The sequence below is a fragment of the Vanellus vanellus genome, assembly GCF_965231255.1.
Source record: "Vanellus vanellus genome assembly, chromosome: 15".
NCBI classification, from domain to species: Eukaryota; Metazoa; Chordata; class Aves; order Charadriiformes; family Charadriidae; genus Vanellus; species Vanellus vanellus.
The window spans coordinates 17,688,525-17,705,131 of NC_138920.1; the positions used below are offsets into that span (position 1 = coordinate 17,688,525).

The 16,607-nt window shown below is 48.2% G+C and overlaps 1 protein-coding gene across 1 annotated transcript; it reads right to left on the bottom strand.

Annotated features, from left to right (window-relative positions):
• Positions 1 to 539: 539 nt before the first annotated feature.
• CDH26 (cadherin 26) lies at positions 540 to 15,706 on the bottom strand (the record flags this gene model as incomplete). Its single annotated transcript, XM_082490923.1, has 15 exons — positions 540 to 2,189; positions 2,907 to 3,010; positions 3,975 to 4,095; positions 4,505 to 4,629; positions 5,829 to 6,056; positions 6,590 to 6,823; positions 7,078 to 7,220; positions 7,826 to 8,094; positions 8,283 to 8,468; positions 10,607 to 10,735; positions 10,904 to 11,070; positions 11,736 to 11,883; positions 13,074 to 13,235; positions 13,673 to 13,795; positions 15,674 to 15,706. 15 exons carry the CDS (start codon positions 15,704 to 15,706, stop codon positions 1,980 to 1,982), a joined length of 2,382 nt encoding a protein of 793 aa, XP_082347049.1. The 3' UTR covers positions 540 to 1,979.
• Positions 15,707 to 16,607: the final 901 nt, after the last annotated feature.

A 16,607-nucleotide genomic window follows, 5' to 3' on the forward strand; every position in this document is an offset into this window, starting at 1 on the left:
GCCCTTTAAGAGTAAATACTACATATTTACCTCACAATGATGCTGGGAAGCTGTATTAGCTCACTGTGTATGAGTCTTCTACGTCCTTGAAGACAATGAAATCATAGAATCATAGAATGGTTTGGGTTGGAAGGGACCTTGAAGATCATCGAGTTCCAACCCCCTGCCATAGGCAAGGAATAATGAATATTATATGATATATAAATAATATATATATTTTTATATAAAAATATAAATAATGAATATATATAAATAATATATATATAAGTATATATATAAATAATGAATGTTACTACCTGTAGGGGCAACTGTGTATGCGTGAACATTCTCAGCTGCTATACGATAGCTCTTCACAAAAACAGTTCTGTTTTTTCCATGTAAGAGAGAGAGAACTTTTTCTGGCAGTAGCAGCTGCGAGTCTGATCACATCTGATGGTTCGGTGTTTGTAGCATGGTCTGCTACAGACCCAACGCAAGTTTACAGGAACAATAATCACACAGACTACTTCATTATTATTTTTAATCTTGTGTAATTTTCAGAAGAAATAGCAAAGCAAAGCCCAATTCTAATCTTACCGATATGGTCGTAGTTTGCAATAAGAAAGTCCTCGTGGTTATTGGCAGTGCTGTTGGGTCACTGGCCTGATTTGGAGCCTTCCGTCTGGCATCATAAAGCAAAGACACTTTGTCAGAGTGGGGATTTATTGTGTAAACAGATCCTGCTGCTGGCAGTTCGGAAAACCCAGCTGCCTGCCCCTCAGCCACATTCTTTTATCATACTTGACTGGAGTTTCCAACCTTGAATTATTAGTTAATAACATCCGAGCAAAAGCATAATTTATCGCTTAAGTAAACTTTGAAACAGAAGGGCAGTGCCTAAGCTACCAGACTGAGTGCTCGCCTTAGGCAAAGAGTTTTTCTTTTAGCACAGAATTGTAATAGAACAGAAGTAAAATTGGGGATTAATTCCATCTCTTATTGGCCGCATAACTTACCCAACAGCAGAACGCTCACTCCTGAGCTATTCTTCCCCCATTCATGTACGGCAACACCGAGAGCCATCGCACTATACTGAGCGTGGGTCAACCGCACACATCCAGACACCCACAAACCACAAGATTTAAAAGTAACACATCTGTGGTTTCCGTACAGGGAAACGTGCTGCCACCCCTTCTCTATCGTGTCATCTGTTTTATCAATGGTGCTTGAGGAAATTTCTTCATCACCGTCACTTGTAGCTAATTAGGAGAAGGAAGTTATTTGAATGAAAGGAATAACCATATCTTGTCCTCTGTCGACAACTTCTGAGCATTTACAGTACTTCCAATAGTGCAGTAATACTAACAGCCACCAGATGCCAGCATGAGCAAACAGGCGCTAAATAAGTGCCTCTTCTGCTAAAAAGCAAGTCCGGTGCAGACCTCCCAGGCCATGGTGCGGTCACACTCACCCTACCAGTACCTGCGCACTTCCTCTTACATGTTTCAGAGTCATATGGGAATAAAAGATCATCAAATCAGATCCGCATGGCACTAAAGTGAATCTTGGATTTAAAGAGACCGCTTACTGGAGACAGGACCACCGTGTCGCTGGCCCTGCTGGGAACTGCCTTCTCCGCTCAAAACTGGCTTATTTCCATACGGAACTTTGACTGGAATGTCAAGCCTAGTAGATCTCTTTTTTCCCTTTGCATATTATATTGAGGATCCTTAATCTCAGATCTTCTGTTTGTGTAAATCTGCACAGAATATGCTAAAATCACTCCAGCGTCTCTTCAGAGCAGAGCGGACCTTCCAGGCACGTCATGTCCTTGGCTGCAGGCACGCGACCAGGGTAGGCAGGAGGAATGAAAGGGCAGGTACTCATGGTGCAACCGTACTGCAACGCCTTCTAGCGCAGATGGTTCGTTCTTTCCGAATTCTTCAGTGCTTCTGCCAGAAGCCTTTGCAACACCATAAAGTAGGCACAGCCTTCTGAAATTAATGGAATGACTGAAATCGCTTCTCACAGATTTCTTCCAGAGCAGAGAACTTTGGTCCCAGAGTGTTCAAAAAATCAGCAGGCAAGTCCTCGCTGCCAACGGAGACAGAGCAGAAGGAGCTACTTCGCTCTAGTTCTCCTTCCTCAGCGTATCTGTGAGGTTCATAGAGGGCCCCATAATCTTCCACTGTGTTTTCGTGATACAGTTTCTAAAGAAGGGAAGAAACAACGCAAATCATCGTGGAAGCTCCTATTGCCCTCTCGGAAATTAAAGTCATTTGTGGTATGCAAATTAGGCAGGTAAGCTAGGAGGTTACAGTGAAGCGTATGAGTCGTTCGCTCACAAGGAAAAGTTTCACTGAAACTATCAGCTGCATAAGCAGCAGAGCCCGAACCTCTCCTGGAGTACCAATGAGGCAGAAAGGAGCCGTCGCTGTGCCCTGGAGCAGCCAGCTCGCCCGGGAACCCCACTGCCCGGAGGCACACGCTCTGGCCCGAGGAGGCACGGGGTGGGGGGGGGCAGGCTGGTGCACATGCGGTGGCCAGAGAGGACATGGCAAGAGGACTTCCCTGCTGGCACAGCAGTGAAAGAGCAGGCAACCAAACCTTCACCCCGCACAGAAACAGAAGCACTGCAGCTCCACTCCCCGCCTCGAGGAATGTGCCGGAGGTGACGGAGCCCAGCCCGGCGCTATCTGCTGGGTGACCCCCCAGAGGCAGCGAGGCGTCCAGGAGACACGGCATTTTCAACAAGGAGGAGTCTCCAATGTTTCCCCATCAAATACGTCCCTTGCTTTTGATCGGAGTGCTTCTTAGGTATGGGCTGAGAGCAGCTGAAGCCCTAGCAGCTTTCCAGCTTTGCAAGCCCTGTTTCCCACTCTTACAAGCCAATCTGACAAAGGAGGGGATCAACATTCGCTTCTTACCTGACCCAGTATTTTGTCCACTGTCTGTATGAGGGACTCGAGGTGCCTTACTTGGGAAGTCTGGTAACGAGCGTACAGGCCGTCCTGCAAGACAGACGTAGTATCTCAGGTCTGACCAGCATTAAGCCACTTGCTAATGTTTCTTCCAGATACAAACAAATCCAACTATCGTTCTCTCTGTTACACCCATTTCTCTTGGGCTGTCTTACCAGTTACACTGCAGCTTTTTCTGTTCAAGGACTGTTTCTTCTTAAGAGTACACACTCCACGTGTACCTGGAGTCACCAACCGTAGGCATTCTTCATCATCTCCAGTAATTAAATATGTTTCTTCCTCTAAATTTATTGGATTCCTTTTCATTAACGGCACCAAACATGACCTCAGAACTTTATAAAGTCCACTCACATAGGTAATCCTACCTCCTATGGTCTTCAGGACCGTGGAATTGGGTTCTCACATACATAAAAAAGACTATTTTACATTTTCTTTGCCTGCTGCAAGAGACTGTTCTTAGAGTGTCTTGGTGATCACTATGTACTTATGAACAGAACACATGGCTGTCACCTACTCATGTAGACCAGACTTTCCTTCAGGCATTCTTTACAATAAAAATAGACATCTGTTAGAGAATATAGTACAAAAATCCACAAAACAAACTCAAGAGCCTTCAAACTCCCAGAATTACATGTCACAGTCATAAAAATACTTATAAATCCTGTCCACGCTCTTACACTATGTTAAGTAGAAGATGTTTCCCAGCAGGTTTTTGGTAGAGATCTGAAGAATGATGGTTACATTTCACTTATACCAAGAACTGAAAAAAATCTTGTGCGTATCAATTCAGGTACTGTGATAAGAATTTTGGAAGAAATTACACTTCCAAATATTTAGAACAATAACGAATGAAAAGAAGCGTCAGTCTCAAACTGAAAGCTGTTAGAAAAAAAAAAGTTGGCAACAGTATTTTAAATAGGGGAACCTCCAACAAGTGATACTTATTTTTTAATTGAAATACATTGCATTATTCTTCCCACTATTATCAATACCAAACCTCATTCTTGGGATTACCAATTTCTGTGGTATAAAAAAGGCATGTACATGAGGAAACAGTTACCTCAGCAATCGCTGCTCCTCCAGCCCCCGCAGACACTGGTGGCAGAGCAGCAGGACCTGTGACATGCAGCTTGGCCTGCGTAGAGGGAGAGGGACGGCGTTAGCAAAGCTGAACTAGGCTGGCAAGGATCGCGCTTTTTTGCAGTCTGTTCCCCTTTTCACTTCCATTTATTTCCCTGTTGAAAGCACAGGTACGCACAGTGGGACGAGAGCCCATGTGCCTCCTCTCTGCTGGGTTCACCAGTAGGATGAGGCGCCTGGGAAGGTCCTGCTGATACTGAAAAATGGTGGGAGTGATAATAGGCCGTCACCAGAGCGGCGTTATCCAGTCCGTGCAGAACACCGCTCACCGGATATGCTTAGTGGCAAAAAAGCTTTATTTTGCTCAATTCTAAAACCAGAGGAAACAATAAAAGAGACGACTGACAGCAGATTCAGCCACACAGCACTGGTGGGGTAAGGTGAATATAGGCTTTTGCACTTACTTGAGACAAACACATTCTGCTCTCTTCATTATAGTTGATTAAAGTCTGTTCACCCTCTCCAGGTGCAACAACGGCTCTGCTTTTAGATCGTGGCACGTAAAACTGGCAAAGCAGAATACTGGAAACTGTTGGAACAAGAAAGGGAACGGTGAGACGGGCATTGCAAACAGATCTGGGTGGCTCAATACAGGGGGTTGGTCGGGTCCCCAGCTCCTTCCAGTCCCGCTCACGCGGAAACCCCCAGCACTGTAGCTGGGCAGACGCGACGCTTGCCCGGCAGCGGTTAGCCTGCTGTCGAGAGGAGAGCGGTTATCTCCACTGAGCTCCGCGCTGAGCAGGCACGCTGCATCGCTCACGGGCCGACAGAGGAACCGGGGTCAGATAAGCTATTCCTTTCGCTTCAGATAAAGAATCAGTAGGGTTTTTTTACCTTTCAGCACCTTTCTTAACACTTAACCTTTCAGTTACCTTTCAGCAGTAACCGACAGGAGCTGTTGGAGAGGAAGCAGCTCTCTAACAAGCAGTTACTGAGTAGTGTAACCCCATGGGGCAAATTCATTACTTCCAGTTAGCCCGTATATGGTTAATGTCAAAAAAGTCAAGTGTTCCATTTTATTCAATGTAAATAAGAATGTTTACTTTGTTGTACTAGAGTTCAGCTTCACAACACTTTTACATTTGCCAGTCACCTTCTAGCCACAATATAATCATGATTTTCACAAGTAACAAGCTGAAAAATGCCACCTGTTAACATTGCATTTCTGGGTTTTTTTTAGTATAGGTATTTCCTTTCTTCCTAGGTTATATACCCGTATTTATTGCTGTTCACACAATAGTATTCCATGCATGGATGTTATCTTCCCTTTTTCACTTCTCTATAGTACACAGCCCTCACCTTTTCACACCCCAACCACGAGTGCAGGTTGTTTCACTGATCTTTCCAGCGCCTTTTGCCCTGTGTTGTCAGCCGTGGACACCACCTGCCTCCGCACTACATTGTCTCACAGTGCCAAGTCATTTGAAAGTTTTCTTGGCTATCAAAAAAGATCTTTTTGGTGACTAGATGGAAATGGCAATGTCTTGTGTTGGGCAACTAAGGTCTTCCTGGAATTTGAAGAGAGAACAGGTCATGGACCAGGACACATGGATGAAAGCACCATGAAGAGTGCAGGTATTAATTGCTTGCACCTCGGCTACACTCCAACGCATTCGGGCAAATGGTCTTTCCTGTTAAGGCTAGTAGATTTTAGCACATGTTCATGGGTCACAGGTGCAATGGGCAGATGACAGATAACTTGCACGCCTAAGCTAGGAGGTCACTTACCCAGTAGCAATAAGAAAGCCATCAGTACTATCGCAATGGCGCCACCTCCAAGTCTCACTGCTTCTTGTGGAAGTGGTGAATCTTTACATGTATGTCCATCTGGGCAAAAGCAGAGCCTCACGTGCTGATTCTGCCTCGTAGAAAATCCTTGCCTGTCCTGAATAATGATGGGGACCAAGTAGCTACCTTGTGGGAGGCTTCTTAACATTAGAAGTTCAACTGACTCCCCTAAAAAGAAGACAAACGAATTATTTCAAGACTCACAGAAAGAAGTCTGACATTCTACAGTCCTGTTGATAATCACAGGGAAACTCATTTGCACCCCAATTTCAAAGACTTTTTCCGGCCTTCATGCAGCATAGTAAATAGGGCAAAATGACGTCCCACTCTATCGCCCTGCCGAGCCTTCTGGGCAAACGGACCTCTCCCCGTCTCGCTGCATTCTGCCCCAGCTGCACTGATAACCTCTAGAATTCATTAGGAAGTTAATCAAAAGCAGAAGTGGTCCCTCAGCTGTCTTATTCCCCTTTCTGCAATTTGAGCACATCACTTCTGGTCCTCTTCTCAGCAGAGATGAAGAACAATGTAACTTTTTGTCAAATTGCAGCAACTTTATATTTTGAAAGCTGCTCTTCCATGTCCTTTTCAGTCTCATTGAGACTAATCAGTAACAAACCACAAAGGTAACAGACAGTGAAACAGCCAGAGGGCACGTAAGCGACAATGAACTTCTGATGAAGGATATAAAAGGAAGAACTCACCGAAGTTCCTTCCTAATTTCCAGTTATGCTTCACATCTTCAGAGTCCTCAGCCAGCTCAAATGTAAATGGCCCAGACTGTGAACGGTCGGTAGCAGACTCAGCTTTTATCATGAGAGGTGTCCCTTCTTTTTTGTCACACACATCTAAAGAAGGAGCCACTAATGTTGGCATACGATCATTAATGTCCGACAAGTAAAGCAGGATGGTGCCAGTACCAGTCTGTGGTGGAATACCTAGACAGGAGTAAAAGAAACAGAAAAACACTTGTGATTGGGTATGGACCAAAGCCAGCCCATTGGCAGGATCTCTGCCTGGTTTATCCCACTAGTCACACCTAACACAAGTTTTAAACGTTAGGGTGTTTGTTCTGCATTACCATGCTCCAATGATATCAAGATCCTCAGTCTTGCTATCATTCTATATCTAACACGCACCTCATCTCAAACAGTCCAAATACTGCTTGAATGTGTTCTGACCGGCTACTTACCACGGTCAGTAGCCTGAACGATGATGGTGTACACGCTGTTGTTCACATAAGGAGATTCTTGATCAAATTCTTTTGCCACAGTGAGAACTCCAGAATTCTCATCCACACTCAGCCAACCAGCTGGGTCATGGGCTAGTTCATATCTTAAAAAGAAAAGGTTACAAGTGTCTTATTTTCTTAAATGAATCTTGAAGAATATAAAATTTCCACTGCATCTTTCTTTGTCCTTTTGAGCAATGTAGGTATTTTCACTTGTTAGTGATGTTTACTTTTGTTAACTCTATGACAAGCTGTGTGTTTCAACACAGCCAACAAACAGTTCCCCATACGAGTCCCCATACCTTGCACAGGCCCATCAAAACTGTTCCGAGGGGCTAAGAAAGTATCTAATTCCACGTGATATTACCATTCGTACAGCCAAGCATACCTTAGTCCTTTCTACGGCATCAAAATTTTGTCATCAAAAGTAAAATATATAAATAATGCAACCTGGTTTTAGGCAAAACTATTTTGAAGACAACAGAAACACTGAGGACTGACTGCACCTTTAAATTCCATCTTACAGAACCAGCTACCTCCATCTGCAGTATCAACACTAAATCTGCACCTCTAACGTTTATGTTCGTGTAACGGTAAATATAGATGTGTGTGGATATTCACATACATACATACACCAAATTAAACTCGAAAACCTCTTTATATTCCTAAGCTGTTTCTTATTCTGAGAGTTAGAAGCATCTCCACTTACTTTATCTCATTAGGCACATCATCTGGATACGTGGCCAGATACCTTCTAAATACTCTCCCAGGCTTCATTGAATCTTCTTTTTGGACAATAAGTATAGGAGGCTGAAACCTAGGGGCACGTTGTGACTGTAAGACCTTGATGTTGACAGTTGTATTGGTGGAGTCTAGGCTTGAGATCATCACAATGCCGTTGTTACACAAGAAGAAAGGTTCTTCATTTGCTACAGAAATTACAAGTCTCATCTCAGAGTCGTCTTCATAGCTGAGAGGCTGAAAACCCCAGACAGAAGTTTAATTAGCAGCTATGACCTTTGGTTTGGCCATCATCTCTACATACCTGCAACTCAGAGGTGAGCTGAGCTCACCAAACTCGGCTAAGCCGCTAAGCCATTGGTCTTGCATCAGACTGGCCACGCTACACGCTGCCGTGCTGTAGGCCACCTCTTACTGCTCCTTACCTTGATAATACTCAAAATGCCTTCATTTGTGTCTGGATCTGTCTCAATGGTGAACTGTTCCTTCTCATTGCCTGCCGTTATTCCGTATTTTGCTCTCCAAGCTGGAGTGTTGGGAGAGTCTTCATCTTGCACTTGGAGCCGTAATACAGCCGGGTGTTCCTGACCTGCTGAAACCTGCAGCTGGTACTGGGAGGGGAAAGGAAAGCAATAAGGACTATTTCTGTTCCTCAAGAGGAAGAAGCTTGTTAGCCAGTTCTGAGCCAGGCTTCCACCCCCAGACCGTGTGGAGCCACTTTCTACGCACACTGTTGTTGTCTGCAGGGGCTCATGCGTCCCCACGCAGTGACACAGAACCCTTACGGGAGCGACAGAACTAACCTTCCTCCAGCACATTCCCACTGACTTCATAAAGAACTTATCGCTAAACCTGATCTCCATCCAAAACCAGGACACTACTCATCTCTCCTAATACTGACAATAGCAATAGGCCCACAAATGCCACTGGGGCTTTTCATCCAGGACGGTCTTCTGCCATGTAGAAGGGATCAGTGCGTACGGGCTTAGGCCAGAACTAGTCTGCAGATGTTACATACCTGACCTTGCAGAAAGCAAGAGTGTGTGAGATTTTAGGTCATTTCTTCACAGCGGTTTAAGTTTTTGCCACCAGCTTGCCTAATTAGCAGGCCAAAGGCAGGCTAAGAAATGCCAAGGAAATCACCTGAGGCAGAAACATGCCTTAGAAGATGAGATGGTAATAAACGATGAAGAAAATCAGCACAAATTACGTAAGTCGGTCACTGGCTGCGATCTGAAAATTCAGACTCTTGCCTTCTAATACGTAAACAAGACTGTCCTTGCATCGCAACTTTTACAAATGCTGTAAAGAATAATACAGGTACTCAGACAGAGGGGAGCAACCCCTCCCGTGGGAAGGCTGGGGGTTTCACCAGACGGGAGTTAATCACGATGAAGCACAGATCTCCTGCATAAACCAATTTTGGCAGATTATCTAACCTGATTCCCTCCGTCTCCCAAAGACCCCTCTGCAGGCAGGAGACCTACCAGGGTAACGCACTGGTGTGTTTGCTTTCGTAGCTGACTTCGTACTCACTGTTGCAACCCAGCATCTATTCTTACTGCTCACAACTTCAAACGCGTACACACGCCGGCGCTCGGCATGGCTCCGCGCTCCGCACGCGTGTACTGGTTTGGGCTGGGATAGTTAGTTTTCTTCATGGTAGCTTGTATGGTGCTACGGTTTGGACTTGTGACAAAGGCGGTGCTGATCACAGAGGGATGTCGGAGCCTTTCCCGCTCCCCACCCCGGGCAGGGCAGCCGGCGGGGGGTGCACGGGGGCTGGAGGGGCACAGGCGGGAGAGCTGAGCCCTGCTGACCAGCGGCACGTCCCACACTGTGTGGCGTTGTGCTCCGCAATGAAAGCCGCAGGGGAGGAGGAGGAAGGGGGGGACGTTCGGAGTTAGGGCACTTGTCTCGCCAAGTAACCGTGCTGCGTGATGGGCGCTGCCGTCCTGGGGAGGGCTGAACACCCGCCTGCCCGTGGGAAGTGGGGAAAGAATTCCTTATCTTGCTTCGCTTGCACGCGCAGCTTTTGCTTTACCTATTAAACTGTCTTCATCTCAGCCCACAAGTTTTTGCGCTTTTACCTTTCCGATTGTCCCCCCCACGCACCCCGCTGCAGGGGAGCGAGCGAGGGGCGGGGGGGGCTCAGCTGCATGAAACCCCAGCAGTGCGTCACCACGCAAATCACACACACAGTCTTTATGGCCCCTGAGCTACTAACGGGGCCAGAGCAGAAAGCGGATGGCGCTTATCTGAATTGAAACGCAGCTCTCTACCTGCCCACCGCTCCTAACGCCCCCGAGCCCTCTCCCTGCCCGCCAGCCCGGTCGCTCCCTTCGCCAGCCACGGCCGCCCGCGGAGCCGCCGCCACCCAGCCAGGGCCTTGATGTCTTCCTGGATCGAAACCAGGAGCTTTCGGGAGCAGACTGCAGGGAGCACCTTAGCCGCCCAGGGCTAGACCAGCCTGCTCCGCCAGCACGCGCAGGGCTACGGGAGACAGAAGCCCTCTGGTGCTGAACGCAGAGCGCTAATGCAGTCCACCACTCTCCACAGCCCAGCACTCGCCTCCTGTCTGCACCTCCAACTGATATTTCTTCTAAGGCATAAAGCTCATCTGCATGTGGTTTGGCCTCATTCTGCAGGCGTCTGAGGGTTCCTATGGGCACCGCTGAGCGCATTCAGCAGTTTGGAGGACTGAACTGTATTTAGGAAGTGTCAGTAAAGTAATAATGTTCTTCCTTACGTTATCACTAGTAAATACAGGGCGGTGGTTGTTTGCATCTTCAACGGCCACATTCACCGTGGCAGTAGACGACAGCTGGGGAGTCCCGTGGTCACTGGCTTTAATCAGAAGTTTGAAAGAGTTGGCAGTCTGAAAAACGGAAGAAAGGAACTTTCGAGGTCAGTTCCAAAGCAGTTCCCACATTTTGCCCGTGACAGCTACGAGGCTGGCTGCGGGACCCCCTCCCCTTAACCCGGTTAACATGTAGTGAACAGGGATCATGCATTAAATGACAAGAAGCTGCCATATGTACGTCACCTTACAATCCAGACATCCCGACAGAAGTATAGATCCTGTGGTAGGATCAATATTGAACGTGAATCCATCCAGAGGGGGCATTTGCATAGTTAGAGAATAGGACACCTGAGAATTCACAGTGCCATCTTCATCTTTATCCAAGGCAGTAACTTGGAAAACTGGCTCATCTAGGATGCAGAATTGAGACATTAATAGAAGTGTTTGTTCTTGGCACGGAATTTCTCAGGCCTGGCTGCGGGGTCCAGGACACGCAAGTCCTAAGAACAGCGATATCTTCTCCCGTGGCTGTGGTTATCCCTGCAAAGCCTCCACCTCACCTGGGCAGCAAATCTGCCTAAAGTACCGATAGCCAACAGAAAGAGTCATCCAACTCCTGAATTTACTTTATCGGAAACATTCACTAGTTAGTCATGCCAGCGCTCCGCCAGCTCCCGGGGAGTTGGCAGCGTGGCCACGCGCCTACACATCCCCATCGAGACTTTGCACGTGTAAAACAGTGCGTCCGACCGTCTCCTGTGCAGCAGTGCGCCTGCGCAGGCTCCACACCCGCAGCTCAGCTTAGTCTGCTAAAGTCTCGGCCTGCAGATAAGAAGAAATATCGCAGGCGCTTTTCCAGCATGTCTCCAGCAGTACGGTCATGCACAGCCAGGTCCAGCAGACAAGAAGCCAAGGGGCGGGAAAGAGTCCTTCACAGGATATAGTCCCTAAAGGCGCGAGTGTTTAAGGAAAACCTGGGCAGAACAGATTTAGTAAGAAAAGAAGAAGACAAAGAAATTAAAAAGAGAGCAGTCCTACACAAGCCAGTAGTGCCCCTTGTTTGGGTGGCGCTTACCTTTACTGTGGTTCTCTCTTATTGTAACACTATATTCCTCCTTGGGAAATTCGGGTGCGTTGTCATTAATATCTTTAACCTTTATCTTGAAAAATAAGGGACGGTCCAATGGTTCACCAGTTTTTCTGTACACAATATCGAAACGTATCTAGATGAGCAGCGACACAAATATCAGAATAGAGTGAATGGCATCATTTAGACATCAGAATGGAACAAAAAACTTTCCATTTTGACGCTGCTTCAGCCCTGTTTGGCTAGTGTTTGGCTTTGGGTTGCATCACTAAGTCACTATTTCACCTTCAAAGTTATTAGATTCATAATCGTCATCCTGCACTTTAAGCGATATTTTAAAAAAAGCTGGATCTGGGTTATTTTAAATGACTGCCTAATATAAAATACATAAATATCCTTGGGGCCAGGCGAAAGAATGCTTTCACATGTGCTTCCCAATTCTGAAGCATTTATTTGAGTAGCCCATTCCATTTCCTATGATGTTTTGGCTCCAAATCCATGGATGTGCAGGGGATTCAATTCTGAATACTGAACTCTCTTTTGCTGCACTTATTTCTGCTGTAAAGCCAAGCCCAGAGCCTGCGCCCTGGAACAGCCCTGTGCCCAGGGAGGGGGAATAGAAAGCTCTCCAAAACTTAGCTGTTCATTGTGGAAGGGAAGACCTTGCACAGAAAGCCAGGTGGGTACAGTTAATCCAGAGAGACACAAATAGAAATCATCACCGAATAAACATAAGGAGACCACAACTGCAGATTTTTTGCAAGAGGAAAGCAAACCCACACTCACATATTACATTCATACACTTGTTACCACATTTCTTTCATTACGCTCACTGCTTAGGAACGCTTTTCTGCTTCTTAAGGAGGAACATATGCTTACTCTTCTATAAAGTACAGTAATACAGCTTTGCAGCTCCTCCAGTATTATCTATTTTTGGTAACATGTAACTATTTGCTTCCGGTCTCTTGACCGGGAGTTTTGGGTTTACAGCGCAGCGTTCTGGCCACTGCGGCTGAAACACACTTCGACTTTCAGGATAAACTCTTCTTTTTTCAGATTATGATCACAGGTAATAAAAAAAAAAAAAAAAGATAGAAAAGAAGTGCACAGATATTTGTGGAAGTCCAAACACGCGACAAAGGTTTATAATTGTGAGCGATGTGGAAGTCGGTCTCTGCTGAGACAATCACCTTAGCGTTTATTTAGAGGGTCAAAATAAGAAAAGGAGGTCATAAAAATATGTATCTCATTCTTGTGAAGCATCTAGCCATGAGAAAGCAATTAATCTTTGCAAACAGTTTTAAGTATTTTTTTAAAGTGTGTTACCTGAAAAATTGAGGTCTTTTCTCTGTCGATGGTACGATGCACATACACATGTCCATTTTCATCATCTTCTATAGAAAACAATCCAATCTCTGGAGATTCATCTACCCCGGGTCCACTGATTAAGTATTTTACTGATGTGTTAAATGATTTGTTATTGAACAGCTTTTGAAAAAAGAAGCAGCACAAAGCCGTGTGAGTAGGGAAGACGGGACAGAAATAAAAAGACTTCACACTGATCCTCGTCCTGCCCCCTTCTCCGCAGGCTCTGCTGACTCAGCAGCTCCGCGGCTCTGCACCGCGTGCGCGTACGCAGCTCGGCGCAGCGACCCTCCTACCCCTCCCGCTCCAGAGCCGTCTTCCCCCGCGGCTGCCTGCAGCTCCCCACAGAGAGCAGCAATATACCCCCCACCACACAATTCCACCCAACTCCGGGTAAATAAGACAACTTTGAACAAATAATTTTTTTTTTTAAAAATGGTGCTGTTTGGTGCACAATTCTTGCCCTCTCTGCCTGTGGCATTTTAACATACAGTCTGTGGCGATGAACACCTTACTGAGGTTCAAGAAGAACTCTTACTAACGGGTTGGGTGGGTTGTACCTGTCCAGCATATTTGGGGAATGGTCCTTTGTCCTCCTCTTGAATATCAATGGTGGTGATAACCCAGGTCCTCTTTGTGCGCTGCAGAGGTCGTAGACTGTCTAATTGATAAGAATCTATCCACTGCTGGATAAAGAAGTGTATTTAGTGTCACAGTTTCATATTAACAGTTGGGTATCTGTTGTTAGTATACAATATTGACTACAGACCTGAATATTCTTCTTTTGGATGGCTTGTCTTAAACTGAAATTTTCAGTTTCATGAGAAAAACTGTTGGCAGCAGTAACCTTGTGGGGAAAAAAGGGATTGTGAGAAGCGTGGTTAACTGGAAACCATTGATATGTTGTCTAGGAGGACTTTGGCTCCACAGAAACATATTGATTCAGCTTTGACAGCATTACATTAAATTGTATCTAACCCCGGGAACTCCGCAAGCATCATCCGTCTCATTCCAAGCGAATCAGCGTGAAAGCCCGGATACTAATTTTGCTGCTCAGGTGGTGCCAGTGCCAGAAACACACGACCACTGCGTCTGACAGTCCGCGGTATTATCTCTATGGCTTTTCTCAAACCAACTATCTCCACTTTCTGAAGTACTCAGCTCTGCCTCTCGCTGCCTGGTGCTCCTTTAGAAGTTGTCTGGTTTTGACAGGACATAAACCCACTACTGGAAAAAGGTTCAGTCTGGGCACTATTTCAGGTTGTCAGAGACTCTGTCAGGTGACGCTGTGTCCCAAACACTGCTCATTTACCAGAAGATGAACACTGGACCAGAGTCTCTAATCCACGTGAGTAAAATAAATTGTTGAGAATGGTGACTGCACCCTAATTAGCAGGATTTGCCCTTTCAGAAGCACAAGCTTCCTACGCCGGCGTCACACACTGCTTTTGACTTGAAATCTTTCACCCCACAGGAGTGTGGCAGTGTTCAAATTACACTATTGCCATCAGTCACAGGTAACCTTACACCTTCCCGAGTCCTCACTGCTTTCCCTGGAACGCCTGGCCTTTATGACTCAGTCCATCCAATCTAAAAAGCGAGAGCTCTTCCTGCCCAGGCGAAGGCGAAGGCGAAGGTCAGGCCTTTACCCCGTGACGTTTTTCTGAAGAAACAAAATCGAATTGCCGTGGTTATGTTTGCCGAGCACCGGGGGTTCATCGTTCAGTAACGCCTCGGGGCTGCGCTGGAAAGCTGCTGTGTGACCCGGGGAAACCTCCGCGATGTGCAAACAGCAGCGCTCGCACCGGCTCCGGCACCTGGTATTTACCAGCTCTGTTCCAGGTTCAGCTCTGCGGGAGCCCCTGACCAAGCTGCTTCCCCTTGGTGTACGCGTAGCCACTTTTAATTACATTGGAAGCTTTAATTGTGTATTTTATGGCTTCCCCACTCCTCCCTGTGCACCAGTTGCACAGCAGCGGCTGAGGCTGTTGCGGTACCCGTTCCAGCCACGGGCACTGCTGGAAAGGAACAACCCAGTTCAGGCCCACAAACCCCATCGAAACACTCATGGAAATGCCACTGAGTTACTGCGGCCTTCCAGTGCCTAAGGGGGCTTCGGGAGAGCCGGGGAGGGACTCTTCATCAGGGCGGGGAGCGATGGGACGAGGGGGAATGGTTTGACACTGGAAGAAGGGAGATTTAGGTGAGATATCAGGAAGAAATTCTTGGCTGTGCGGGCGGTGAGCCCCCGGCGCAGGGTGCCCCGAGCAGCTGTGGCTGCCCCATCCCTGGGGGCGTTCAAGGCCGGGTTGGACGGGGCTGGGAGCGACCTGGGCTGGGGGGAGGTGGCCCTGCCCAGGGCAGGGGGTGGACTGGGTGGTCTCAAGGTCCCTTCCCACCCAAACCTCCCAGGGGCTCTCTGCTCCCCACTCCAGCAGAGCCAACACTGTCCCGGGCGGGTCCTGGAAGCCCGCGGGCGGGACCCCGAGCCCGGGACGGGGGACCCCCCACACCCCCTCCGCGGGGGCGGCCGATGGGGGCAGCGCCGCGCCCGCACTGACCTGCAGGAGGAGCAGCGCGGCGAGTCGCTCCATGGCGGCGCGGCGGCGGCGCGCGGTGTTCCGCGGAGCGCGGAGGGCGGCGGCGCGCGGGCGGAGCGGCGTTCCGCGGCGGACAGCGCTCCTCGGCCGCCGCTGCGGAGCGGCGGGTGGTGCCGCCTCCTCGGGCACAGCTCCGGACACACAAACACACCCACACCCCGCGCTGGTTCCGCGCACGCGGGAGCACTCGGAGCGCTGCCGGGGCCGCCCCCGCCGCTCCCGGGCGGTTCGGAGCCGCCGCCGCCGCGCGGGACAAAGGGGCCGCTCCCGCGGGTTCGCGACCTTTGCGCCGCGGGGGGGTGACACGCGGGGGGGTGACTCACGGGGGGGTGACACACGTGGCGGCCGCCGGCGGTGCCTCGGCGGTTCCCGGGAAACGCCGTTTCCCCGTAACATCACCGCTGTTGCGAACCCGCGAAGGCGCCGCTCTCCCTCCGGCGGGCGGCGGCCGAGCGCCGCTCCTGCAGCGGCTCAGACTTTGAACCACCACCACCACCACCACCACCACCACCACCACCACCACCACCACCACCACCACCACCACCGGCCATAAAAGCCTCCCCGAGCCCTCACCCCGCCACCACCCGGGGGCCGCGGCCACCCTGAAGCCGGCAACGAGGAACTGCCGCAGCCGCAGCGGAGCCGCCCGCCCAGCTTGGGAAAAATAAATACAACTACCTAAAGAAGGAGGAAATGAAAAATTGTCTTATAAAACCACATAAAAAGACGACTGAGGGGCGGAGGGTATGGGGAAGGCTTCTATGAAAACAACTTTTAGGGCATTTTCCATTCCCTGTATTGCTTTTACTGGGCACAAGGAGGTTTGTTCCTTTTTAGAACTGGAAAATAATTAATTTAGTGTTTTGGACGTTATGAAAGGAAGACTTAGGGAAGA